Source organism: Anomaloglossus baeobatrachus, chromosome 2 (assembly GCF_048569485.1).
Source record: "Anomaloglossus baeobatrachus isolate aAnoBae1 chromosome 2, aAnoBae1.hap1, whole genome shotgun sequence".
NCBI lineage: Eukaryota > Metazoa > Chordata > Amphibia > Anura > Aromobatidae > Anomaloglossus > Anomaloglossus baeobatrachus.
In genome coordinates this window covers 657,706,910-657,734,202 of record NC_134354.1, presented here as the reverse complement: position 1 = coordinate 657,734,202, position 27,293 = coordinate 657,706,910, and the positions used below count along the sequence as shown (strand labels likewise).

Genomic DNA, 27,293 nt, shown 5'->3' with positions numbered 1-27,293 from the left:
ACAAATAATATCATACAATTACATGTATATTGCCATCTGTTTAACATGAATTGTAAGCTTTAGTGGGAATTTGGCTATCTCTGCTGCTCACCACAAAACACACATTTTCATACACTCCCTTACTGGGGTTGTCACTAGAAAGAAAACCAACTCTTGAGCGATGAACCCTAAAAGGAAAAAGGGGAGGAGCTTAGTTGTGGGGTAACATTTCAGTCAGTGTGAGGTGAAGAGAAGAGTGTACTGAGGAGAGGTCCTGTCCTGAGGCGATTTCTAGAAACCTCTGGAGGGGCCAGCTACACTTATCAGGGTATCCGCCGCCCGACCACCGAGCGGAGCTGCCGCCTGACCAATCTACACCCCACCTACTGTCTCCTCCCCTAAATCCTATAGATTGTAAGCCCGCAAGGGTAGGGTCCTCTTCCCTCTGTACTAGTCTATCTACTGTAACTTGTGTATGTATTCTGTATGTAACCCCTTCTCATGTACAGCACCATGTTATTAATGGTGTTCTATTAATAATAATAATAATAATCCGTCCCTAGGTCACCGGTGCCTTCATGGTCAGTGACAAAACTAAGAGCCTGCAGCCTTTTTATAAGGGGCAGAGACATTTCCTGGGAGCACAGGGGCACTTGAGAGTCTGGAAACTTCTAGAATAACTAGAGAGTCTTCCTTCAGGATTCCAGTCACCTGCTCGCCAAAAAGAATTACAAATCTGGATTGTTCTTGTCTTGGAAAGCTAAGGATACCAAGATACCTAGTCCCAGATAGGGAAACCGCAGCAGAGGATGAGTATACTGCAACAATACAGCAGAGAAGCCAAACTCCTATTAGGGCAGGAAGTACCCCCATCATTAGATGCTGTGTTAATATACTGCTGAGCTCCAGTAAAAAGGTAGAAGCTCCATGTCCTGTCTCTGACTAAATTATTCCCTGCTGCGTCATCTCTACCTCAACACATCCCCCAGGAACCAACCATAGTTGGGGGCGAGAGGACAACTCTCTGGCACTGCGCATCACCACCTAACTCCTGTGGCCCACCAGCAGTGACTGGCCATACCACAGCCGAACACCCCAACTGGCGTCACAAACTCTTTATTTATTTTATTTTTCTTTCTCCTCCTTTTAAGTATTATTTTTATTCCCCCTTACAAAAAGCCCGTCACCCGCGCCCAGTACGGCCACATCACCGCTCGAAGCCACCGCCGTGACATCAGAGGCATCCGGGGCAGCACATATGTGGTGTTGCTGTAAGCCCTGGAAGTTTATAGCCACATGCTGGCTAGTTCATAGAAAATGAATATTCACCCCTTTCTCCACCCACCCCTCTGTGCCGGCGTCTGTGTTTGAAACGAGTGTTAATGGCAAGTGAATATTCACCCCCTTCTCCTGCCCATTATCCCGCCCACCTCTCTGTGCTCATAACAGTGATTCAGTGAGATTGCCCTATTACTACCAGACAATCGCATTGCAATCTTCAGACTGGCCGGGGCTCTCCTGACCCGAGCATGTCAGCTTGTGTTTCTATGCAGCGGTCACGCTCAGATGAGGAGAGCAGATGGCAAGTCCGAGCATTGCAATGCCATACTCGGGCAGTAACACAGCAGTCTGACAATCATTGACACCCAGCACAGAGGGGTGGGCGGGATTATAAGCGAGGATGAGGGTGATTATTTATTTGCCATTAAGAAACATTCCAATCACTGAAGCAGTCACAGAGGGAGGGGTGGGATTATGGGCGGTGGGAGGGCGTGAATATTAATTTGTTATCAACACATGGTCCGATCACTGACGCCAATAAAAAAAAATAGAAGACATCCCCTGAAATTAAGCCCTAGCATATCTTTTGAAGTAAAAAATAACATTAATCCCAGTCTTATTTTGAGAGAAGCACAGAATCTCCTTATGCAGGAGTTTGTATGTTCTTCCCGTTGTATGGGATTCCTCCAACACTACAAACAAATACCGATAAGGAATATAGATTGTGACCCACAGTGTGGATAATGTCTGTAAATGGACGCAGAATATGATGGCGCTATATTAGCAATATATAATAAATAAATAAAATATCCATGATATAGGGATAAATCTGCAATTCATTGGCTGGAGAGGCAGCAGATCATGAATATGACTTCTGTGGCACCCCCATCCATACCGCCACTTTAATTGACTCCACCAGGGTCACAGAGTCAGGCCCCGCCACCGCTGACTACCCTGGACTAGTCCGGCCCGACACCGAGTCACCTAGGGCCCTGTGGTGGGCGAGTCACTTCACTTTATCAGACAGTGCTGTGCAAAAAACCCCACCAAAGTATAGTAGTGGAAAAGATGTAGTGAAGCGCTAGAGTGTAGATAGCCAGGACCGCTTGGGTTGACGCTCATTATAGCCAGTCCTGTGTCTCTACAGCTCAGCACTTCAAAGCCCATGTTCAGCATAGGCATAGCTAAAGCCCAGAGCTTCATATAGACTGTTTGGCATGTACAAAAAGGATCTATACACTCTGCACACGAAAAGGCGTCATTCTGACATATGCTGGCCACCATGCTTTGGCATACCCTTGCAATGGAGTCTATTGGCTATGTAGGGTATTACATGCAAATAAAGTAGCATAAAATTAGCTTTTATTAGATAAGTACAGTAGGATCTAAGGGGTAAGGTTTCTAATTGTGGAGAGTGACTTGCCTGTGTAAGGAGGCTTATAAGCCATGCAATGCTCCTCTGGGAAATTAAATATGCAAATCACCACCTCAGAGAGGAAGAGGACTTGAACTCTAATGCCACTTATTGGAGTTAGCAACCCTATAAGTCAATATCAACCCTTTAACAAGCCTTGCCTTATGACTTAGGATAAAAGCCAAATCAAAATCTCAATAGAGTACAGTTAAAAATCCCCCTAGTAGTATGGAAATATAACCACATTTTGGTGTCGAACTGATCACACTGATTAGGAAGAAATAAAAAAAATTGTCCCTTTGCCCATGTAAGATCATAATTGTCTCCATCAGATAGTGACCAAGGAAACAATGTGTATTTCAGTTCTTCACCCAACAACAACCAGCCATGAATAAATGTAGGTATTTTTTGGAATAATTTAGAACAGTGCCTTACCCCACTGTTGGATCAAGAGCGATACCCTTGGGATTATACAGTTCTCGATCAAGAAGGGTGACGCAGGTGTCTCCGTTCTTATTGCAGACAAATATTCGGTCATCGATGTCATCCACAAAATAGAAGTTGCCGGTTAACCAGTCTATGGCCATCTGTTCTACATCTGAAATATAAAAGTACAAAAAGCAGAGTGTCAAAAACATAATTGATGCATTTTATTCCTAGGCTGCGGTGCTCATGTGCCCATGGTAGCTGCACAAACATGAATGGAAACATGAAAGAGTTAAAGGGAATCTGTCATCAGGCTTCTGCTATGTAACCTTAGAGCAGCGTGATATAGGGGCTGAGAGTCAGGTTCCAGTATATCACTTACTGTGCTGTGTTTTGAGGTTTCAATAAAAGCTGTGTTTTATAACCCCACCATTGATTATCAGCTTTTTTACAATAAAGTGTGCACACAGATAGCTGCCAATCAGAGTGGTGTGGGCGGGCAGAGAAAACTGATTCTATCACAACTGCTGTAACGTGTAAGATAAGTGATACAGATCTGGAATCAAGATCTCTGTCCCTACATCATGCTGCTGTCATATTACATAGCAAAACCTGCTGACAGATTCCTTTTAAGTAATGAAGACAATAGCAAATAATCATTTAAAAAAAAATTACTTTTTAAAATTATCCTCCAGGTGTGGCAAATTTATGAATACATTGCTGTATTCTGCTTCCTTCTCTTCAAAATACCATGCTGCAGGGTGAGGTCAATGCTTCGTGCACTTCCTTTGGAAGATCCATTCTAAAAGCACCAATAGGGGAATCCTGTACTCCGATTGTTTGATTATATTATATGGCTCCTTAATGAGAAGCAGTAGAAGATCGCTTCTGAAGGAGCCTGAAGCGGGTGTGCATTGAGACAGAATTGCAGCATGGTGTTTGGAAGAGAAGGAATCAAATAAGGAAATAAAATATATTACAAAAATATAAAACTTGCAACGTCTGAAGAATAATTAAAAAATTAAAAAAAGTTACTCTTAAAGCATACAAAACAAATATTTAAAAAAAAAAAAAATATTTTAGAACTTCAATATATTTGACACTTGACCAACTACTTTTTCCCAAAGTGAGGTTGCGCACGTCTAGTTGGAATGTGGCCGTATGCGTATTGCATACTTGCAGTTACATGGCTGTTCAGTCTAACCACTGGCCACGGAGACTTGTCACAGCGCAATATTAGGATGAACAAGTCAATAGTTTTATAGAGAGACTGCAAACTTTAGTGAACAATCTGGACAACACCTTTAAGGCTAGGGACCCACTTTGCGTTCTCCTACTTGCAGTTTAGAGCGCACGTTTTGGGCTTAATTGATTTGACCAAAGTTGCCTTTTTCAGAAATTTAGCGCTGAAAACGCATGCGTGAGTGACACCGTGAGTGACAGAGAGTGACACAGAGCGTGACACAGGGAAAGAGACAGAAAGACAGAGAGACAGAGACACAAACACAGATACAGAGAGAGACACACACAGAAAGAGACAGACACAGAGACACAGATAGACACAGAAAGACAGAGAGACACAGAGACAGAGACACAAACACAGATACAGAGAGAGACACACACAGAAAGAGACAGACACAGACACACAGATAGAGACAGAAAGACAGAGAGACACAGAGACAGAGACACAAACACAGATACAGAGAGAGACACACACAGAAAGAGACAGACACAGACACACAGATAGAGACAGAAAGACAGAGAGACACAGAGACAGAGACACAAACACAGATACAGAGAGAGACACACACAGAAAGAGACAGACACAGAGACACACAGAGAGAGACAGAGACACAAACACAGATACAGAGAGAGACACACACAGAAAGAGACAGACACAGAGACACAGATAGAGACAGAAAGACAGACACAGAGACAGAGACACAAACACAGATACAGAGAGAGACACACACAGAAAGAGACAGACACAGAGACAGACACACAGATAGAGACACACAGAGGGAGACAGACACAGAGACAGATATAGATAGACACAGAGAGAGGTAAAAGGCAAAATAACTTTTATAAGATCCGCACTTCAAGAATTTAGAATTTCTACAAAGACTATAGAATCACATTTTGCTTTCAACAGTTGGAGACTGAAAAGGAAACAAACATAAATAAAAGAGAAGAGAAAAAAAAAAGATGGAAACAATAACAGAAGTGAAAATAAGTGGACCCGAGGAGGTTTTGTAACAGAGCATCTGGCCGGTTCCACCCATGCTGACTCAGATGTGCGAGAATTGCCAATTGACTAAGAAAATAAGAAAATAGCAGCAGCTAATACATTTACTAAGAAATAGGTGGCTATTGTTCATACTGGCTAATACACAGCACATGTAATAGGAGAAAATATCAGATACAATTATATCCAGATGCTCAGCCATAGTTCCCTAGAATTTAGAAATCGCAACCATCTGAATAACCTGAAAAAAAGTACCGTATGTCCCCCCCATATAACCTGATCAGATGAGTGTACACTTAATCTGACTTTCCGCAATTTATTGGTCACACTATGATAGGCACATAGTGTGTAAGTGACTGCCCACCTGAACGTCATAGAAAATCCCACTAATAGGCCACATGCACATGTTCAGTATTTGATGAGTTTTTTACCTCCACATTTGTAAGCCGAAACCAAAAGTGGGTAAAAATAAAAAGTAGAATTGGCGCCCGCGTTTCTATTATACTTTTCTACTCTTTGTTTTGGCTTAGTGAGGTTTAAAAAAAAAACTGACCAAATACTCAACGTGTGAACATGGCCTAAGAAGAGCTTTTTAGATTCACACGTCCTGTCATTTCAGGAAGAGTTTTCAGCAGGCTCCTTATCAGCAGAGCCAGGATTACAATGGTAGGAAACACCTCTATGCACATGTAATACACAGGATCCATAATTTACAATAGGCGATATCACGGCTGATCCTGCTCCTTTTTCCTTCACAATGACCTTTACACACGCACATTAGATGCTTCAATTAAAAAAAAAAAAAAAAAAGACCGGAACAGGGTCGTTTTTTTAGTGACAATTATATACTGTACATGTCAAAAGCCCCAACGGGGAAATGTGAATATTGTAAGATTTTTATTTTTAAATACAGATTGTGATATGAATAAAAAAAAAAAAAAAAATAATACAAAAATGTGATTTAAACAAAAGGTAATTTTCTATAAAATCTTCCCTTTACACATCCAGGAATTCTTTGCTTTTGCAGGTTTGTTTCTTCCTCCCGTTGATCCAAAAGCAGTAACATTATTATCAAAGGACCAAGGTTTTTATTTTTTGATCGACATGGCATCTGAGGGCTTGCTTTGTGCAGGAGGAGTTACAGTTTTGAATGACACCAATCAACTAACCATATAATGTATTGAAAAAAAGGGGAGAAAAAAAAAAGTCTTTATTTTTTCTTTTAAATGGAATTCTGCAATTGTTTGTTGGGTTTTTTTTCAATTAATTTTGTAGCAAAAAATGACCTGGCAACAAGACATTGAATGTAGGTATCATCATAGCAATACTTAATTTATTTTTATTATTATTTTAACAAACAAAAAAAATCAGAAATTTAAAAAAAAAAAAAAAGTTTCCACTGCCATTTTCTGATTTTTTGGGACCTGTACATTTTTATTTTTTTCATTTTTTGTATGTTTAGGAACCTCGGTGAGGGCTTGTTTTTGTACTCTAAGCAGATGGTTTTTATTGCTTCTTTTTGCAGATAATTGACATTTTCATGGAATATTTTCCAAGAAGTGCAGAAATTTCTGGTATTCTGATTTTTTTTTCTTTTAGGCTATTAATAAATGATGGGCGAGAAGCCTCAGACAGGAGGCCTAGAGGGCAAGGTTTCTCCTTGTGGAGGGCACCAGGCTGGCACAGAGAGTGGCAATTTGTAAATTACAATTCCCATGGGTGCATTGCATGGCTTGTAAATCTACAGTTTTTTAGAATTTTTTTTTTTTTAAAAAATGTATTTCACTTTTTTGTACACATCACCCTAAAAAAAAGACAAAATTTTCTGCACATCTCATGATTTACTTATTTTTATAAAAATCTGAATTATTTTTATAGGCAAGGAAGCAACCAAGAACCTTTAAATGTAAGATCAAACAATGGAAAAAGGTGAAAACCAGCAAGGGAATCCGATTTTTGCACTGCGGTCTGTTTTGATCATGCAGATCCGGGGCAGGTGTCCCATGTCCGCAATAGCGGTCCGGTTCCTTAGACCCGTGTGTGATGCTGATTATTGCTCCTCTGTGGTGCCCGGTCTTTTCTCTCCACCCTTGAGCTTTAGGCTATGTCCGCACTTTGCGTCGAGGTAGTTGCACTTCTAAACGCATCCTCTGGAAGAAATTGCTTTTGCCAAAGTTGCTTTTGACCATCAAAACTCTATAAATATGCGTGCGTATTTACCGCGTTTTAGTGCGTTTTACATGCTTTTCCATAGCGTTTAGACAGATGCGTTTTGAATACAAAGACACTACTAAATAAAGTTTAAACATACAAATACTATGAAAAAAGGAAAAAGAAATGCAAACAAACATAATTATTTAAATCATAACGAAAAGTTATATTTAATATAATTCTAGCGGTTTTATACTATTTATGGCTAAAATAACAATAAATTAATATTTTTCATTAATTTAATTGTCGGACTATGTGTGTGTGTGTAAAGGGACATATCATTCCATTATTTTGATGTCATAAACGCATGTGTTTATGAAGTCCAAAACGCCTTCTTTCTGCAGCTAAAAAGCAGGTAAAACGCTGGAATTTTGATGTTTCTTGCTTTTTGCAACTTCTCATTGACTTCAATGTTAGCAATCCACTTTTCCCATAGACTTTGCTGGAAAATCAAAACGCATGCATTTTGACATGAAAATGCTGCAGTTCAAAACGCAGCTGAAACGCAGGTAAAAACACAAAGTGCGCACATAGCCTTAAATGTAAGCCCCCCGCCCTGTCATATACTCACCTTCTGGTGGTTTCACCTTAGAGGCCGCTCCGTTCCCGCAGCACATCTTGTGCCCAAAGCTTCTGACTGGCCAGAAGTCACAATCGAAGTCATAAGTGCTCAATGCCACTCTATGACAGCCAGAGCAAGGCCCTCATAGACTAGTATTTAATATTATTATTATTATTTATTATTATAGCGCCATTTATTCCATGGCGCTTTACAAGTGAAAGAGGGTATACGTACAACAATCATTAACAGTACAAGACAGACTGGTATAGGAGGAGAGAGGACCCTGCCCGCGAGGGCTCACAGTCTACAGGGAATGGGTGATGGTACAATAGGTGAGGACAGAGCTGGTTGCGCAGTGGTCTACTGGGCTGAGGGCTATTGTAGGTTGTAGGCTTGTTGGAAGAGGTGGGTCTTGAGGTTCCTCTTGAAGCTTTCCACGGTAGGGGAGAGTCTGATGTGCTGAGGTAGAGCGTTCCAGAGTATGGGGGATGCACGGGAGAAATCTTGTACACGATTGTGGGAAGAGGAAATAAGAGAGGAGCAGAGAAGGAGATCTTGTGAGGATCTAAGGTTGCGTGCAGGTAGGTACTGGGAGACTAGGTCACAGATGTAGGGAGGAGACAGGTTGTGCATGGCATAGTAAATTATTTATGATCTCCGGAGCGCTCCATGAAACACTGCAGCTAACGGCAAGTCACAAAGTGCTGGAGACTGACCAGAGTGCAGCTGAAAACTGCGGAAGGAGAGTGTAAGACAGGGGGATGGGGAGTTAAGAGTTAAAAAACCACTACAGCAGTGCAATTAGAAAAAAAAACAAAAAAAACCTGTAGTGGTGTTTTAAGGAACTGGTCATCTGATTTTTGGTGCCCAAACCTAAGGCTATATTGAATGGAGCCTGGCATGATTGCAGTCAAATATATTTTTTCTCAAACACTCCCAGAATTCAAAGAAAATATAGTTAGAAGAACCAGATGGTGACCAAAGCCGGAGACGAGCGTAGTCAAGATCCGTCCCTGGCTGGCTCTTCATAGTGATGCTGCAGATGACTGACAGGTCTCTCACTCGTAGGTATATAAGGATTCTCTAAGTACATGTTCTCTAAAATGCGGTAATATTTCAGAAGAAATATATATACCGTACTTACTATAGCTGCAATCATACAGCCACACTCTGATACATGCTGCCCGCGGTATGGGAAGCATGAATCAGACAACAGATTCCTTTTAAATGCTAAAATTGTTCACAGTACAATAAAAAATGAACATACAGTGGGTACGGAAAGTATTCAGACCCCTTTACATTTTCACTCTTTGTTTCATTGCAGCCATATGGTAAATTCAAAAAAGTTCATTTTTTTTCTCATTAATGTACAATCTGCACCCCATCTTGACAGAAAAAAAACAGAAATGTAAAATTTTTGGCACATTTATTAAACAAGAAAAACTGAAATATCACATGGTCATAAGTATTCAGACCCTTTGCTCAGACACTCATTTCAGTTACATGCTGTCCATTTCCTTGTGATCCTCCTTGAGATGGTTTTATTCCTTCATTGGAGTCCAGCTGGGTGTAATTAAACTGATATGACTTGATTTGGAAAGGCGCACACCTGTCTATGTAAGACCTCACAGCTCACAGTGCATGTCAGACCAAATAAGAATCATGAGGTTAAAGGAAATGCCCAAGGAGCTCAGAGACAGAATTGTGGTAAGGCACAGATCTGGCCAAGGTTACAAAATAATTTCTGCAGTAATAAAAGGTTCCTAAGAGCACAGTGGCCTCCATTAATCCTTAAATAGAAGATTTTTGGGACCACCAGAACTCTTCCTAGACCTGGCCGTCCAGCCAAACTGAGCAATCGTGGGAAAAGAGCCTTGGTCAGAGAGGTAAAGAAGAACCCCAAGATCACTGTGGCTGAGCTCCAGAGATGCAGTAGGGAGATGGGAGAAAGTTCCACAATGTCAGCTATCACTGCAGCCCTCCACCAGTCATGCCTTTATGGCAGAGTGGCCCGACGGAAGCCTCTCCTCAGTGCAAGAAATATGAAAGCCTGCATAGAGTTTGCAAAAAATCACATGAAGGACTCCCAGACTATGAGAGATAAAATTCTCTGGTCTGATAAGACGAAGATAAAACTTTTTGGTGATAATTCTAAGCGGTATGTGTGGACAAAACTAGGCACTGCTCATCACTTACCCAATACAATCCCAACAGTGAAACATGGTGGTGGCACCATCATACTATGGGGGTGTTTTTCAGCTGCAGGGACAGAACGACTGGTTGCCCTTGAAGGAAAGATGAATGTGGCCAAGTACAGCGAGATCCTTGAATAAAACCTCTTCCAGAGTGCTCTGGACCTCAGACTTGGCCGAAGGTTCCCTTTCAAACAAGAAAATGACCCTAAGCACACAGCTAAAATAACAAAGGAGTGGCTTCAGAACAACTCTGTGACCATTCTTGACTGACCCAGCCAGAGCCCTGACCTAAACCCTATTGAGCATCTCTGGAGAGACCTGAAAATTGGTGTCCACCAACGTTCACCATCCAACCTCAGAGAACTGGAGAGGATCTGCAAGGAAGAATGGCGGAGGATCCCCAAATCCAGGTGTGGAAAAATGTGTTGCATCATTCCCAAGAAGATTTATGGCTATACTATCTAAAAAGGATGCTTCTACTCAATACTGAGCAAAGTGTCTGAATACTTATGACCATGTGATATTTCGGTTATTTTTTTTAAAAGATTTGCAAAAAATTCTATATTTTTGTTTTTTTCTGTCACGGTGGGGTACAGAATGTACATTCATGAGAAAAAAAATGAACTTTTTTGAATTTACCAAATGGCTGCAATGAAACAAAGAGTGAAAAATGTAAAGGGGTCTGAATACTTTCCGTACCCACAGTATATTCATCCCCCAGATTGGTGCTGTGTCATGTGACATTGTTACCGCATAATTGCCGAAGCCAATTAGCAGCAGCTGATCATCTGCAGCCTTCACTCTCCTGTCAGCTCTGACGGAGAAGAGCTATATTCTAAGGCTATGTGCCCACGGGACTCTGTAACCGCGGAATTTGCCACGGAAAACCTGCGGATTTATCTGGATTTTCTAGATAGATCCGCAGGATTTACCAAGTACAGACACTCTCCATGTTATCCTATGGGACATGGGGAGTGTCTGTGTCCATGCTGCGGTATGTGCGGTTGAGGAATATGCTGCGGATGTCCTGCAGCCGCACATAACTACATGATAATTATTCCTGCGGAAATCCCGCTAGTCCACTATGGAAATAGAGGCCAGGACTTCCGCAGGTAAGTCACACAAATGTCCGCAGGCGTACCGCAGCTGTTTCGCTGGAATCCCGCAGCTAAAAATAGCAGCAGATTTTGAGGATCAGCTGCGGAAAACTTGCGGACGTACCTGCGGATATATCCACGGTTACAGAGTCCCGTGGGCACATAGCGTAAAAGTACAGTATTTTCTATAGGTTTGCTGCACAATCCAGTCTGATATGTCCTGCAACTATCCTGATTCTCAAGCCCTCACTTTTATTGGGTGTTTTTGTTTGTTTTGTGGTTTTTATTAGCATGCTGCCAGCACTTTATGGCTATGTATGCACAGTGCGTTTTTAGCGGCGTTTTTGCGCGTTTATCGGGTGCGTTTTTGGCCTCAAAACTGCATGACTTTGCTTCCCCAGCAAAGTCTATGAGTTTTCATTTTTGCTGTCCACACACAACTTTTTTTTGAAGCTGCGTTTTTGAGCTTGAAAAAAAAAAATGGACATGTCAATTCTTTCCTGCGTTTTTCTGCGTTTTCCCCCCATGCAATGCATTGGAAAAATGCAGCAAAACGCAGAGATCAAAAATGCAGCAAAACGCAGCCAAAAATGCACCAAATTGCGGTAAAAGCGCATGCGTTTTTTTACGCGTTTTTTCGACGCGGGTACGTTTTTGTGCGTTTTTAGCGGCCAAAAACGCACAAAAACGCAGCGTCAAAAAAACGCAGTGTGTGAACTTAGCCTATGACCTGGAACTAGTTTTTCCCCTCACTTCCAACCATACTCTGAATCTGCTTTTGTCCAATGGCTTATCTGTCCTAAACTGAAAACACAGCTCTCTGTTATATGTACATGCAGTATGACAGACGGGAAAAAAGGAGCAGAGGAAAAAAAAAAACATCTCTACTTCCGGTAATCCATCATGGCATCCCTCACACTTTATAGTAATTATTCAGGGGTAAGAAAGTTCGGAAAAACAAGTGATTTTCATCTGCGCATCTTAAACATCAGTGGCCCCGGTTCACAGTGTGAATGATCCTTTCCAGACCTCTCCAGCAGAGAAAGCTGCCAATCTGCCTGCCGCTGTGATGTGGACTATAGAAGACCCCAAAATACAGCAGAGAAGAAACCCAACAGTTTATGTCAACTGTTTAAGACGTTATATTGGAAAGCATGATCTGACCCTCATCTTCAAACTACACCTATTGTTTTTCCTTGAGTTCATTTCAATATCACCAAGCAGTGTCTGTATACAAAAAAAAAAACAACTTTTTTTTTCCTTTCAAGTATCAAATCCAATATTTATTCCAAGTCCTCATTTACCGTCTCTCATAATTATGACGCTCTACATGGAAAAATGTAATCAGCTGCTATTCCTGCCAGTGGAAAGTTTAATGTTCAGAAGTTCATGGAAATTATATATAGATTTATAGGCTTGAAAAAGTAATTATTGGGTGACAAAAAAAAAAAAAGGCGCAATGAGGGAGCGGTAAATGGTGCAAATTCAGAAATAACTGGGTCTAAGGGGAAAACCTTTCTCCTTGCGGAGACTGACACACCAATCTGGCTGCCTGTGAGGAGACTTATAGCTGCAATGCTGCTCTGTGAAATATGTAAATTGTCTCTTCAAGAAGGAAGAAGATGAACTCTAGCGCCACCTATTGGAAATAGCAATTCTAAAAGTCAAAAGTGACCCTCCAACAAGCCTTGTCATGTGACTTAGGATTTATGTCAGATCAGAACCTCAAATTGCAGGCAACCGAAACTCCGTGACTGGAAATTGAGGTTCTGGTCTGGCATAAATATTCCGAGAGGAGCATTGCAGCTATAAGTCTCCTCACTGCCAGCCACATTGGTTTGTCGGTTTCCGCAAGGAGAAACATTTTCCCCTTAGACACCACTATAACTTCTAATACAGCAAGATCGGATCTCCTACTTGGCACTGATGAGGGGCAATCAACCCAAAACACCATGTAAGCAAATTGAGGTTCTAATCTGGCATAAATCCTAAGTCAACTGACCAGGCTTGTTGGAGGGCCACTTTTGACTTGTAGGATTGCTACTTTCAATAGGTGGCGCTAGAGTTAGTCTCCTTCCTCCCTGAAGAAACCATTTCCAAAATAACTCTAAGGCTATGTGCGCACGTGTGCGCTCTGCACCGCACCGAAAATGTGCGCTTCAGAGCGCAGCTGAAAAGCTGCATTCTGAAGCGAATGGTGCCGGCAGAGAACGTGCGCTCTGCATGCTGCCTGTCCCTATAGACAGCATGCAGAACGCACAAAAGAAGTGACATGTCACTTCTTAGAACGCAGCGATTCGGGCAGCAGCCGAATCGCTGCGTTCTAACATGCCACGTGCACACGGCTCCTGCACAATCTCCATAGACTGTGCAGGGGACGCAGGACGCATGCAGTTACGCTGCGGTGCAGAACACAGTGTAACTGCATGTAATACGCACACGTGCGCACATACCCTAACAGTCCAGGCCAAATCGTCTGACTAAGGCCACGTGCCCATAGTCAGTATTTGGTGAGTTTTTTACCTCAGTATTTGTAGCCAAAACCAGGAGTGGAACAATCAGAGAAAAAATATAATAGAAACACGTCACCACTTTTGGATTTTTTACCCACTCCTGGTTTTGGCTACAAATACTGAGGTAATAACCTCACCAAATACTCAATATGTGAACGTGGCCTTACAAACTAAAGAAAGGCCGGTGTCCACACAAAGTTTTCCAATACTCACAGGAAGGCTGGATAATATGGATGATTCAGAGTGTAAGGCTATGTGACCACGGGGACATTGTCCTGTGAATATATCCGCAAGACATTCCGCAGGTGCTCCCAGAAATCCGCAACAGAACTTTCTCTGTTTCAATGCTGCGGATATACAGCGGAATGTCGTGCGGATATGGTGCGGGCATTCTGCATTGAGGATACAGTACCATGGCTTCGGCACTGCATCCTCAATGCAGAACAAGTGCTGCAGTGATCGGGGTGCTCATACTTATCTCCATCATGCAGCACCTCGCTTTCCGGCGGCCGGGTCACTGTCAAGCGGTGGGCGGGCCTGAACTAGCTCCGGCTGTCACATGACCGGAGCTCGTGCAGGCCCCGCCCACCTCTTCCTTCCTGTACCTGGCTGGATCCACCGCGCTGCTCTACACCGGACGGAGAAAGTGACTCGGGTCTCTATCAAAGCAGGTAAGTATATGGGACCCTGCGGAGAAATCCGCAACAATAATTGACATGCTGCAGATTTTTCCGCACGAAAATCCGCACGATTTCTGCTGCGGAAATATCCGCAGCGTGGGCACAGCATTTCCCAAATGCCACAGACATGGCTGGGGAGTAGCTGTGCTGCAGATTTCTGGAAAATCCGCGGCTTTTCCGCGAGAAATCCGCGGAAAAATCCGTGCATTTTCCGCAGCGTGGGCACATAGCCTAACTTCTTATCTGACTACTGCTCGATAGGCTGACGTTCACACAGTGCTCTACACTGAGCGCTGCAGCAGCTTTTTCTATCCAAGTCCCCAAATAGTGTGTTTGAAATGAGCCCCTGATGGAGTCAGTCACCTTGATGACACAGATAGCCACTTTGTATTCCTCATGGCCTCCATGCTGGCAGTCTTGGTCTTTATTAGTCAGACACCAAAACATACAGCGAGCAAAATAAGTATTAAAAATTTCTAAGTAAATATATTTCTAAAAGGTGCTATTGACATGAATTTCTCACAAGAGGACAGTAAAAACCCCTCTAATCCCCACAGGCAAAGAAATCAAACTGTAGATGTCCATAAATTATGTGTAATAATGAGAAATGACATTAAAAGGGACCGACATGGCCAAGGACGTATATATACATCCTTGGTCGTGAAGGTTTTAAAAAAACAAATTACAGCTGCTTATTGATGCCCATAGAGGGGGAGAGTGGAGTAGGAGGAGAAACTCTTCCCCTGCTGCTTTCTCACCAGAGGAGGATACACAGCTACACTGCTCAGTACCACTGTATAATGTTCTCCATGCTGCTGCTTCTATAAAAAGAAATAGTGATATTCCTCATGTACACATGACAGCTCATTATGAAGAGCGACCTGAAACAAATGGTTCATGTACATAATGACTGATTCCAATTATTCAAAGGAATTGGACAAATTTGGGACAACTTTTTATTAGAATTTTTTTTTTTTTCACTTAGAATTTGCATTGCTTGGATTATATAGGTTCAGTTTCTCTGTAAACTGCTGGCTGCTCAATGAATTAACTGCAAATTTGTCCATGAGCTAGTCCTGTAGCTCTTTTGTCTGTCTTTTTCTGAGCTTGTCTAAACTGATTTATGACCACAGACTTTCGCTCAGCTTTGATGTGGTCAGGTCACAAATCAGCACAGAAGTATCAGAATAAGGCTAGTTTCACATGAGCATTGTTTTTTTTTGCCTGTTTTTTTTTGTTTTTTTTTTGTTTTTTTTTTAACTGCGGCAAGAATTAATTTTTTGCCGCAAAACCGGATCCTTTACAAATGCGTTGTCATTTCAATGCATTTGCAATGGAATCGCAGCAAGATGCGGTCACTTGCGGTTGCGTGCAGCACGAACTGGATCCAGTGTTTTGCAGTATTTTATATTTTTTAAAAACCGCTACTTGTAGCGTTTTTGAACTCGGGACAAAATACTGCATCTCACTGGATCCGAGATATTGCGGCGGTACTTACAATGCAGTTCAATGAGCGCTGGATCCTGCTGTACCGCAAGCCACCGCATTCTGATAGGCAGGATCCTGTTGTCTGTACTGAGCATGCCCAGAAAGTAGTTATTTCTCCCCCGTGCTTTCTGATATAGTAGAGCTGCATTGGTTGAAGAAAGAAGAGAGAAGAAAGAAGACAGAAGACCAGGATCGTGGAGGGGTGAGAGGGAGTAATAAAGATGGAGTTCCTAAGTGTGTCTGTGTATTTATTTCTAATGAAGTATTTTTTCTCTGTGTGATGTCTTTTTTTTAACCCTTTATTGGGGATTCTTAATGGCTGGGTTAAACTTGTTCTGACATTAAGAATCTCGGGCTTTATACTAGCTGGTAAAACAAAGCTGGTATTTACCCCTTATTACCCAGCGTGCGGCTCCAGGGCCGCTGAATAGTTGGATCAAGCGCCAGAAGATTGCGCTTCTATGAAAGCGCCATTTTCTGTGCCGGCTGCGGACTGCAATTCGCAGCAGGGAGCCCAGAAAGCTTGGGCCACCCTGCGCTGTGGATTCCAATCCACAGCTGCATAGCAGTACCTGGCTGGACACAAAAATTGGGCGAAGCCCACGGAATTTTTTTTTTTTTTAATTATGTCATGAAATTCATGAACTAATAAAAAAAAGGGGTGCTTCCCTATATTTTTGGTTCCCAGCTGGATTTTTTGGGCAAAAAAAAAAAAAAAGGCTCCACTGGATTTTCCATTTCCAGTGAAGGTAGCACCAAGCGGTGGGAGTTAGCAGCCAGTAGCTGCTTGGGTTACCCTTAGCAATAGAAAATGCAGCAGGAGCCCACGCATTTTTTTTTTGTTTTACCTTCTAACCCTAGAGTTAGGGTTATGTGTTTGGGGTTTTTGTTTTTTTTTATTTTTTAAAGAATTAAAAAAAAAAAAATCGATATCGAGCACTTTACATCGAGCATGCCTACTCCTGTCCCCACTGCCAGCAGAACAAGTAATCAGATCAGCTGACTTCAGTGTCTGTGTCCCCCTTTATCCATTGCAGCATGTGCGGGCTGTGAGGTCAGCTGAGTTCGGCCGGCAATAGAGTCAGCTGATCTGAACTCAATTGAACTCCAGCCCGCACACGCTGCGATGGATGCATCGGGACACAGAACAAGTAATCGTCCAACATTGGAGTCAGCTGATCTGATTACTTGTTCTGCTGGCTATGAGGTCAGGAGTTCAGCTGAGTTCAGATCAGCTGACTCCAGTGCCGGCCGAACTCAGCTGAATTCCACTGCCCGCACACGCTGCGATAGATGCAACGGGACACAGAACAAGTAATCGGCCAACACTGGAGTCAGCTGATCTGAACTCAGCTGAACTCCTGACCACACAGCCCGCACACGGTCAGACATGATCGGCAGCAGGCAGTGACTGCTGTTAACCTGCATCCATCGCAGTGTGTGCGGGCTGTGAGATCAGGAGTTCAGCTGACTTCCGATCAGCTGACTTTAGTGCCAGCAGATTAAATTCTGTGTCCCACTGCATCCATCGCAGCAGCCATAAAAAGTAGAAATAGAAGGATCTGGTAAAATAAAGTACTGGTGAATTGTGGTTGCATGCGTATGCACAGTATCCGGTCACATGCGGGTTGCGGTATTTTACCCACAGATAAAAAAACGCTATTGTGAAACTAGCCTAAAGCCCTGTGCGCACTAGAATATGGAATTTTTAAAAAAAAAATTCCGCACCCCCTTAAAGAGTACCGCACCTGCGGTAAAAAAAAGCAGCAAACCGCACCCGAAAACCACATGTGGTTTTACCGCGGTTTACCGCAAATTTTCTGCAGGTTGTTCCCTGCGTTTTTTTACTACCCAATTCAAAAAATGTTTTTTATTATTTTTAACCCTAGTAAAACAATAAAAGACGGGGGAAAAAAAGCCTCCAACGGTATTGATAGCTTCTAAATAAAGTGATCAATCACACAGTGTTTATAGACATATGCTGTCAACATTGGATGGTTCAGCTAAAGGGAATCTGTCACCAGGGTTTTGCTCCCCCATCTTAGAGCAGCATAGTGTAGGGGCAGAGACCCTGATTCTAGCGATGTGTCACTCAAGGGGCTGCTTAGTGTAGTTTTGATAAAATCACTGATTAATCAGCAGTAGATTATCACTAGGGAACTACTTGGCATGCTGCCAGGTAGTCCAGCATATTCATGATCTATGTATAACTGCTAGATAGGCAGCACATTGATTTTATGAAAATAACAGCAAACAGCTCAGTAACTGACACATCGCTGGAATCAGGGTCTCTGTCTCTACTTTATGCTGCTGTCAGGGAAGGGGGGGGAGGAAAAACTTAGTAACAGATTGCCTTTTAAAGGGAACCTGCCACCAGATTTGGCCCCTATAAGCTGCGGCCACCACCAGTGAGCTCTTATATACAGCATTCCAGAATACTGTGTATAAGAGCCCAGGCTGCTCTGTAAAACTAAAGAAACACCTTTATAATACTCACCTAGGGGGTGGTCCAGTCCAATGGGTGTCGCTGCTCTCCAGTCGGGCGCCTCCTCTATGCACCAATCTCCATCCTCTGTCTACCGAGCCCAGTGTGGATGACGCGTCCTATGTCATCCATAGAAGCAAACATTGTGGTCCTCAGCTGGACAGATGAAAGTGTGCCTGCGCAGGACCACAATTCCGGCTTGCATGGATGACGTAGGACAAGTCATCCACACTGGGCTGGGTAGAAGGCGGATGGAGATCGCCGCAGAGAGAAGGCACCAGACTGGAGAGCAGCGTGGTGGTGGTGGTGACCACAGCTTTTAGGGGCCATTCTGGTGACAGATTACCTTTAATACTATGGAAACCCTGGCTCAGTCGATGATACTCCTCAGTGTTTTCAGACCCTTTTACACAACTACAGAGAACATAAAACATAGCTAAAGTCTAACTTTCCGAATAACTAGTGCATTTGTTTTGGAAAACCTTCCATAGCACTGACATATTAGCTGATGCCTGGGTGTGGGTTCAGGAATGCCGAGAGGTAGCGAGATGTGAGAAATCTTTCCAAATCGGAGGCGCATAAAATTGTTCTGCATGACAGATCAGATCAGCAGGCCAGACTCTGTCAAACATTTCACTGACAGATCAAACATGTGAGCAGGATGTCTGCATGGCAGCTTACACATGGTAAGCTGGAGAAACCATGGCACAGGCTGGCATCTATTCCTTTCCGGGCAGAATACTGCTGCCATAAACCCATCACATAAAACTTGTAATTATTACAAGTATTAAATCTACAGAAATCAGCATAAAAATCCCTTCACTAATCAGGATGACTAAGGGAGGGGCCGTAATTTCCAGCGTCCTTCATCTAAAGCAAGATATACCATAAGCGGTGTCTAACAGTCTCACTAAAAATGTAATCACTACCAAGGGAAATCAGAAGGAGAGAAACTGCCCAGTAGGATATAAAGCCAAGAACATATTGTCCAAAAGCTACGGTCCTAGCATGACACATGCAGTCACATGTACTTTATGTAACATGTCCTAATCTCCCTGCCATCTGGGGTCAGACGTCCACACAGACATCCCAGCAACATGAAGCAGAAGCCAGGCACTGCACAAAATCAACGTAAAGACAGAAAACATTCCCTCAGAAGGCAGCAGGCTTCAATAAAGAGCTTGGAAATATGGGTCATCTTCAGGAAGTTAGCAGAAGGTTTTCTCAAAATTATTCCAACCCCCCTCCTCATCCCTACACTCCCCTCCACGGAGACATGCCACAACCTCCAGGTCTGTAGTTCCCCTTCCCTGGGTGGAGTGATCACTGGCCTAATTGATGGCGCTCGCCACAAGGTTTTCGGTTTCACCGTTAAGCTGCTTTTCTGTTAAATACAGATTATGGGGTCTAGAGGTAGAAAACAAGAGCGCAGTTCTTACACACAGATTTCAGCAGTGTGGACGGATTCCAAGAAGTTTGTAATTACTTCCATAATTAGGTGTCTGCCCGGACAGGAATATTATAGATAACATACTCAATGTAAGCAAACAAACACGGTCTAGGGAGGAAATGAGAGCATTAAATGTAATCTACGGATACTAGGCCGCCTTTATATTAGATACAAAAAGGAGGCCACCTCGAAGAATGACCCGACTTGTCAGGAGTCACTGTTGGCTCTTGGATTGTCAATTTCAATGTTATCATTCTAACCTACTCGTATGATGTTCGGTGTGGACATCGTAAAGATATATCAGAGAACGTAAAGATCGGAGAACCCAAAATTGCCCCTAACAGGACTCCATGTGACGTGAGCAGTGATGTAGGCCAGATCGGATATGGATGCGAATACGATTATGAACAATACCCCCCAAACACAGCGTGGATGAAAACTTGAAGCTTGTTGTCCATCCGCTTTCTTGCAGCTTTGTAGTAAATTTTCCTCATTCCCCTCAGATATAAAGACACGTCACATCACAGTATTCCTATGTGGTTCTGCAGACATGTTCTAGATTTGCTTGATCTTGAAAAATCCACAATTGAACCACATGTATTGAGCACTGTTTACAATACAGTAGACATGTGGCTACCCGCTGTATGTACATGACTTCTTGTAGAAATGCTGAAAACCTGCAACAGATTTCCAACTTTACATTGAAATCTGCTGTAGAATCTCACATTTTATAAAATCCCGTCCACAGTTCGAGCAATGTAAAGCCACGTGCACACATGGAGTATTTGCTGAGTTTTTTTACCTCAGAATTTGTAGCCAAAATCAAGAATGTAAAAATCAGAGGAAAAGTATAATAGAAACATGGGCAACACATGTATTTTTTACCCACTCCTGGCTTTGCCTTACACATACTGAGGTAAAAAAACTCACCAAATACAGAATGTGTGCACGTGGCCTAATATAGAAAATCCAGGCAAAAATACTCCACCTATCTAACTCATGTACACATACCCTTAACATTTTACTCACTGGGGAATTCCCAAAAGCTTCTGTCCAGTGACTCCATTAAAATCTCTGAAAAATGGGATTCAGATGTGTTCCTGAAGGGGCCGTCCGGGGCTTCTGTGTTCCTGAGGGGGCCGTCCGGGGCTTCTGTGTCCCTGAGGGGGCCGTCCGGGGCTTCTGTGTCCCTGAGGGGGCCGTCCGGGGCTTCTGTGTCCCTGAGGGGGACGTCCGGGGCTTCTGTGTCCCTGAGGGGGCCGTCCGGGGCTTCTGTGTCCCTGAGGGGGCCGTCCGGGGCTTCTGTGTCCCTGAGGGGGCCGTCCGGGGCTTCTGTGTCCCTGAGGGGGCCGTCCGGGGCTTCTGTGTTCCTGAGGGAGCCGTCCGGGGCTTCTGTGTCCCTGAGGAAGCCGTCCGGGGCTTCTGTATAACTGAGGCATATCAGTACAATGAGAAACAGTTTAGACCACGTCCTTCTGCCCATCTGAAGAGACAGACATCACAGCAAAGGATCATAGAATCCAACTAAATCCTTTACTCTCACTGTAATGAATATCTCCGTCTGGGGCAGGTCTGAATCCTATTTCTCACAGATTCAGATGGAAGCCATGAAACCATTACTGAACACTGTGTACTTAGCCTTAGGGTATGTGCGCACGTTGCTTTTTACCTGCTTTTTACCTGCTTTTTTGCTGCTTTTTCTTCTGCGCTGTTTAATGCCAAAATGGATGTGTTCTTCTATTCAAGCAAAGTCTATGGGAATTTGGGTTTCTTGTTCACACTATGTTGTTCAAAATGCTGCCTTTTTGTGGCAGAACTTTGGTCAAAAACTCAGCTTTGCAGTGCAAAACCCAAATGGCAAAAACAATTGACATGTTGCTTCTTTGAAAAGCTGAGTTTTTGACCAAAGTTCTGCCACAAAAAGGCAGCATTTTGAACAACATAGTGTGAACAAGAAACCCCAATTCCCATAGACTTTGCTTGAATAGAAGAACACATCCATTTTGGCATTAAACAGCGCAGAAGAAAAAGCAGCAAAAAAGCAGGTAAAAAGCAGGTAAAAAGCAACGTGCGCACATACCCTTAGGGTTTTTTCTTATGCATGTGTAGAGAAGAGACAGAAAAGTAATGTGAAGAAGGAAGAGAATGTGAGGATATCTTATTAGAATTAAACATTGGTACTCCCTTTATAGACACCAAATTTCTTTGTTACTGTATTGTTTACTGAGCAATATTGTATCACAAGTGAGGGAGAAAACAGACGATAAGGAGGTGGCACATGAAACATGAATGCTCAGCTTTCTACCTTGGAACACAATAGGTTAGAGATACACACGGTCAAAATTGCTGGTGCCCCTCGTTTAATGAAAGAATAACTCACAATGGTCACATAAATAACTTGAATCTGCAATAATTGAATAAGTAATAATAAAAAATAAATCTATGAAAATGAACAAATGAAAGTCAGACATTCCTTTTCAACCATGCTTCCACAGAATTTATAAACAAAAACACTTATGAAATAATACTAAACAGAAATGATGGTACCCCTGAAAATAATGTGACAAAAGGGACATGTTAAATCAATGCGTGTCCACTTATTAGTATCAGAGGCGTCTACAAACTTGTAATCAGTCAGTGGACCTGTATATATAAGTAGGGATACAGATACTCGCTCTGCTGTTTGGTGACATGGTGTGTACCACACTCAACATGGACCAGAGGAAGCAAAGGAAAGAGTTGTCTCAGGAGATTAGAAAGAAAATTATAGACAATCATGTCATGGTAAAGGTTATAAGACCATCTCAAAGCATCTTGATGTTATGGTGACTACAGTTGCACATATTGCACATATAATTTAAGAGCCATGGGACTGTAGCCAACCTCCCTGGACGTGGCCGCAGGAGGTAAAAAGATGACAAATAAAAAGACGGATAATACGAATGGTAACAAAAGAGCCCAGAAAAACGTCTAAAGACATTATAGGTGAACTTCAAGCTCAAGGAATATCAGTGTCAGATCGCACCATCCATTGTTGTTTGAGCCAAAGTGGACTTCATGGGAGACGACCAAGGATCAAACCATTGTTGGAAAAAAAATTAAAAAAAAAAAAACATAAAAAAGCCAGACTGGAATTTGCCAAACTACATGTTGACAAGCCACAAAGCTTCTGGGAGACTGTCCTATGGACAGATGAGACAAAAATGGAACTTTTTGGCAAGGCACATCAGCTCTAGGTTCACAGATGGAAGAATGAAGCATATCAAGAAAAGAACACTGTCCCTACTGTGAAACATGGAGGAAGCTCTGTTATGTTCTGGGGCTGCTTTGTTGCATCTTGCACAGGGTGTATTGAATCTGTAAAGGATACAATGAAATCAAAAAGATATCAAGGGATTGTAGAGAGAAATATGCTGCCCAAGGTCAGAATGCTTGGTCTCAGTCGTAGGTCATGGGTCTTGCAACAGGATAATGAACCAAAACACACATCTTAAAAACACCCACGAATGGCTAAGAGGAAAACATTGGACTATTGTGAAGTGGCCTTCTATGAGCCCCGACCTAAATCCTATTGAATATCTTTGAAAAGAGCCGAAACATGCCGTCTGGAAAAACGCAACCTTCAAACACGAGACAACTGTAGTAGTTTGCTCTTGAGGAGTAGGCCTGTCGAGAGGTGCAGAAGTCTCATTGACCGTTGCAAGAATCATTTGATTGCAGTGATTGCCTCAAAAGGTTGTGCAATAAAATATTAAGTTAACGGTACCACCATTTCTGTCCAGGCCTATTATTAGTTGGATGCTCAGATTGGCGCAACTCAAGTACCCAAGTATAATCGAAGTCAATGGGGAACTCCAGCATTTTTCCAGGAATTGTTCCCATTGACTTCCATTATACTCGGGTCCACGAGTCGAAACAATTTGAGCGTCCAACTACTAGTTAGAAGTACTGAACACCTGAACATGGTAGTGCTCGCTCATCACTAATAAAAATGATTATAAACTTCTATTGTTGGGAACCCATAAGTAAAAAAAATAAGAAACAGCATAATAAAAAGAAACACTAACAGGACGGCGCGTTTTTAGGTAAAAAAAATAAAGAAAAATATTCAAAATAGCAGTCTTTATGAAATATGGAAACACAATAAAAGTTTATATTCACATGATAATGATTTCATCACATAAAAAAAAAGAAAAAAGAAAAATCAGGTTGGAGTCTGTGGAGAAGGAGTCAAGTAATTAGCATCTCTCAAACTTTTAATCTGTCCAGTAACAGTGTTGGCTTCAGTAAGCAGATTTATGGTACAGAGCGTGCCTGCTTTACAAGGAAACCCTTTATGCCCCAGAGGGTTAGAGAATTATATCCCGGAAAGAATCTGATTTGGAAATCATAACCAAATTCCTGGAGTTTAGCCCCATGATGGGCTAGTGGTAATTATGTAAATACTTATGCAAATCTAAATTTAAACAGTGGGTCAGCAGGTAACACTGAAGACAATCAGAACAACTGTATGAAAAAGCATACGCAAGTGCACACATTTAGGCCGAAGCCACACGGCGAGAAAAACAGTGCGAGTGGAGTGCGATAAAACATCGCATTCCACTCAGACCAATATTAGCCTGTGTGTCAGCACACATGAGCGATTATTTTCTCAGCCCTAATCGGACCGAGAAAACAATCGCAGCATGCTGTGACTGTAATGCGAGACTCTTTCTCTCGCACCCATTCAAGTGAATGGGGCGAGAGAAAAATCACACTGCACTAGCGGTACACCGGTGTACTGCTAGTGCAGTGCGAGAATGGCAATAGCCGGCTACGCAGGAGAGAGGGAGAGAAATCCCTCCCTCCCCTCCTGAATGCCGGCGCGCCCCCCGCAGCTGAGGCCTGCTCGCACGAATGGACCTCAGTTGCAAGGACACACGCATGACACTCGGCTCTGCTGTACTGCCAGCACGAGCCGAGTGTCATGCAAAGGGATCGCGGTAGTCCCCGTGTGACCCCAGCCTTATATACAGCCTCTCTGTGCACTTTCATATTTTATCAGGGACCATTATACATCATTTGCCAAGATTTATGCATAAAACTATTACCACTTAGTATCTAAGGGGTACTTTGCACGTTGTGACATCGCTACTGCGATCTCGTCGGGGTCAAATCAAAAGTGATGCACATCCGGCGCCGGTAGCGTGTAACGCCTAGAAGCACCGATAAATGATCGCAAAAGCGTTGAAAATCGGTGATCTGTGTAGTGTCGGTCATTTCCATAATTTCGCTGCAGCGACAGGTACGATGTTGTTCCTCGTTCCTGCGGCAGCACACATCTCTGTGTATGAAGCCACAGGAGCAAGGAACATCTCCTTACCTGCGTCCCACCTGCAATGAGGAAGGAAGGAGGTGGGCCGGATGTTTACGTCCCGCTCATCTCTGCCCCTCCGCTTCTATTGGCCGCCTGCCGTGTGATGTCGCGGTGACGTCGCACGACCCGCCCCCTTAGGAAGGAGGCGGTTCGCCGGCCAGAGCGACGTCACAGGGCAGGCGAGTGCATGTGAAGCTGCCGTAGCGATGATGTTCGCTACGGCAGCTATCACAAGATATCACATCTGCGACGGGGGCGGGGACTATCGCACTCGGCATCGCTACAATCGGTTAGCGATGTCGCAGCGTGCAAAGTACCCCTAAGACTCCTTAAAATTATAGTGGCACATCCTCATCAATAGATGTGCATACATTGATTTCTGATAGATATATTCTAGAAACGGAGCAGTTTTTCATTAAGTATATCTGTCATTTCAGGTTTTGTGAGCGTGTACATGAAGAATAACCCTCTCTGTGTCTATGTCGCATGTTCAGAAGCATTCACAGTAGTGATGAGTGAGCACTACCATGCTCGGATGCTCAGTACTCGTAACGAGCAGTTGGATGCTTGGATGGGCGCGACTTAAGTACCTGAGAATAATGGAAGTCAATGGGGAACTCAAGCATTGTTCCGGAATATCTTCTGGGAAAATGCTTCAGTTCCCGGTTCACTTCATTATACTCAGTACACGAGTTGAGCCCATCTGAACAACCGACTGCTCATTGCGACTAACCAAGCACGGTAGTGCTCGCTCATCACTGGACATTATACATTGGTATACAGACTTGAGTGTGCAGTTGTAATTTGATCCCTCGGTGAGCTGGCAGTGTATTTTATTTTGACCGTGATGGATTTTAGCAGTTTTTCAGTTAAAGAGGAGTTCAGGAAACAGGGTGGGGAGAAAAGTGGATCATAAGTGGAGAAAAATGCATACATCTAGGATATAGATACATTACAAAGCTTGTTTGTTTAAGCGACCATGACCAGGGTAAAGTTTAGACCAAGGGTTTATGAACATGGCTGTCATGCAAGCTGTAATAAGGTCTCCTTAGAGGCGCACAGGACCTCTACATGTCTCCACACTTTCTTGTGTCACATATCATGCAAATTAAAAAAAAAATAAAAGTAACATTCTCCTTCGGATTCCTTATGCAAGGATATATTCTCCCAAAGCAGTATATATAAAGAATATATACCACACATGGCATCATACAGAGTCAGTGCAGCAAGGGAGCGCGATGCTGTGCCCCCTCCTGCAGCTGTGCTTTGTGCATGTCGCCCAGATAAGACAACAGTGAACAAATGTGACCAGTTGCATTTTAACCTTGGATTTTACTAGCAATAGCATGGTATCCAAAGATCCAAGCACAAGGTTTTCTGCTGAGGCTAATGCCTAATCTTTTAATTAAAACAACAGTAAGTGATAATTAAATTGCATTTCATGGACTAGGTCACAGCCAACTGCTCTTTGGTCGTAATTAGCAGATTAAGCCACAGATACCTTATAGTGAGACGCTGACACCTTTCTGGTTGGTGTTCTTTTGGGTTATATGCACAGAAAGGTGAAAGTGGTCTTTGTATAGAATATGAAAGTTTCTACTACTGAAAATAAACAAAATAGTGAATAACCCCTTAAAATTATAATATTTTAGTAGTAAAATTAAGACACCAAATAGTGGCACCATATTGCTATACACAAAAATAACAAAGGGAAGTGGGATAGCATGAACCAATGGGCAGCCAAGGGACATATCTTCTCTTGAACCCTGTATTCACCCTTTTGCCTCCTGATGATCCATATCTGGGGTGGAGAAACACATGGAGGCTGTGCAGTCATGCACCTTCCACAGGGAAGTACTTTGTATTATCTTCTTTTGAACCATGTGCAATAATTCTATGTATATTACTGTT

At 42.8% G+C, this 27,293-nt stretch overlaps 1 protein-coding gene across 4 annotated transcripts in view; it reads right to left on the bottom strand.

The window, feature by feature from the left end:
• Nucleotides 1-27,293, bottom strand: part of LRP1 (LDL receptor related protein 1) — a 494,504-nt gene that overhangs the window by 269,185 nt on the left and 198,026 nt on the right. For all 4 annotated transcript variants that reach the window (XM_075337062.1, XM_075337061.1, XM_075337063.1 and 1 more), the window contains one exon: nucleotides 3,110-3,272. In XM_075337062.1, coding sequence (XP_075193177.1) covers nucleotides 3,110-3,272 — 163 coding nt within the window. The remainder of the gene's footprint in view (nucleotides 1-3,109; nucleotides 3,273-27,293) is intronic.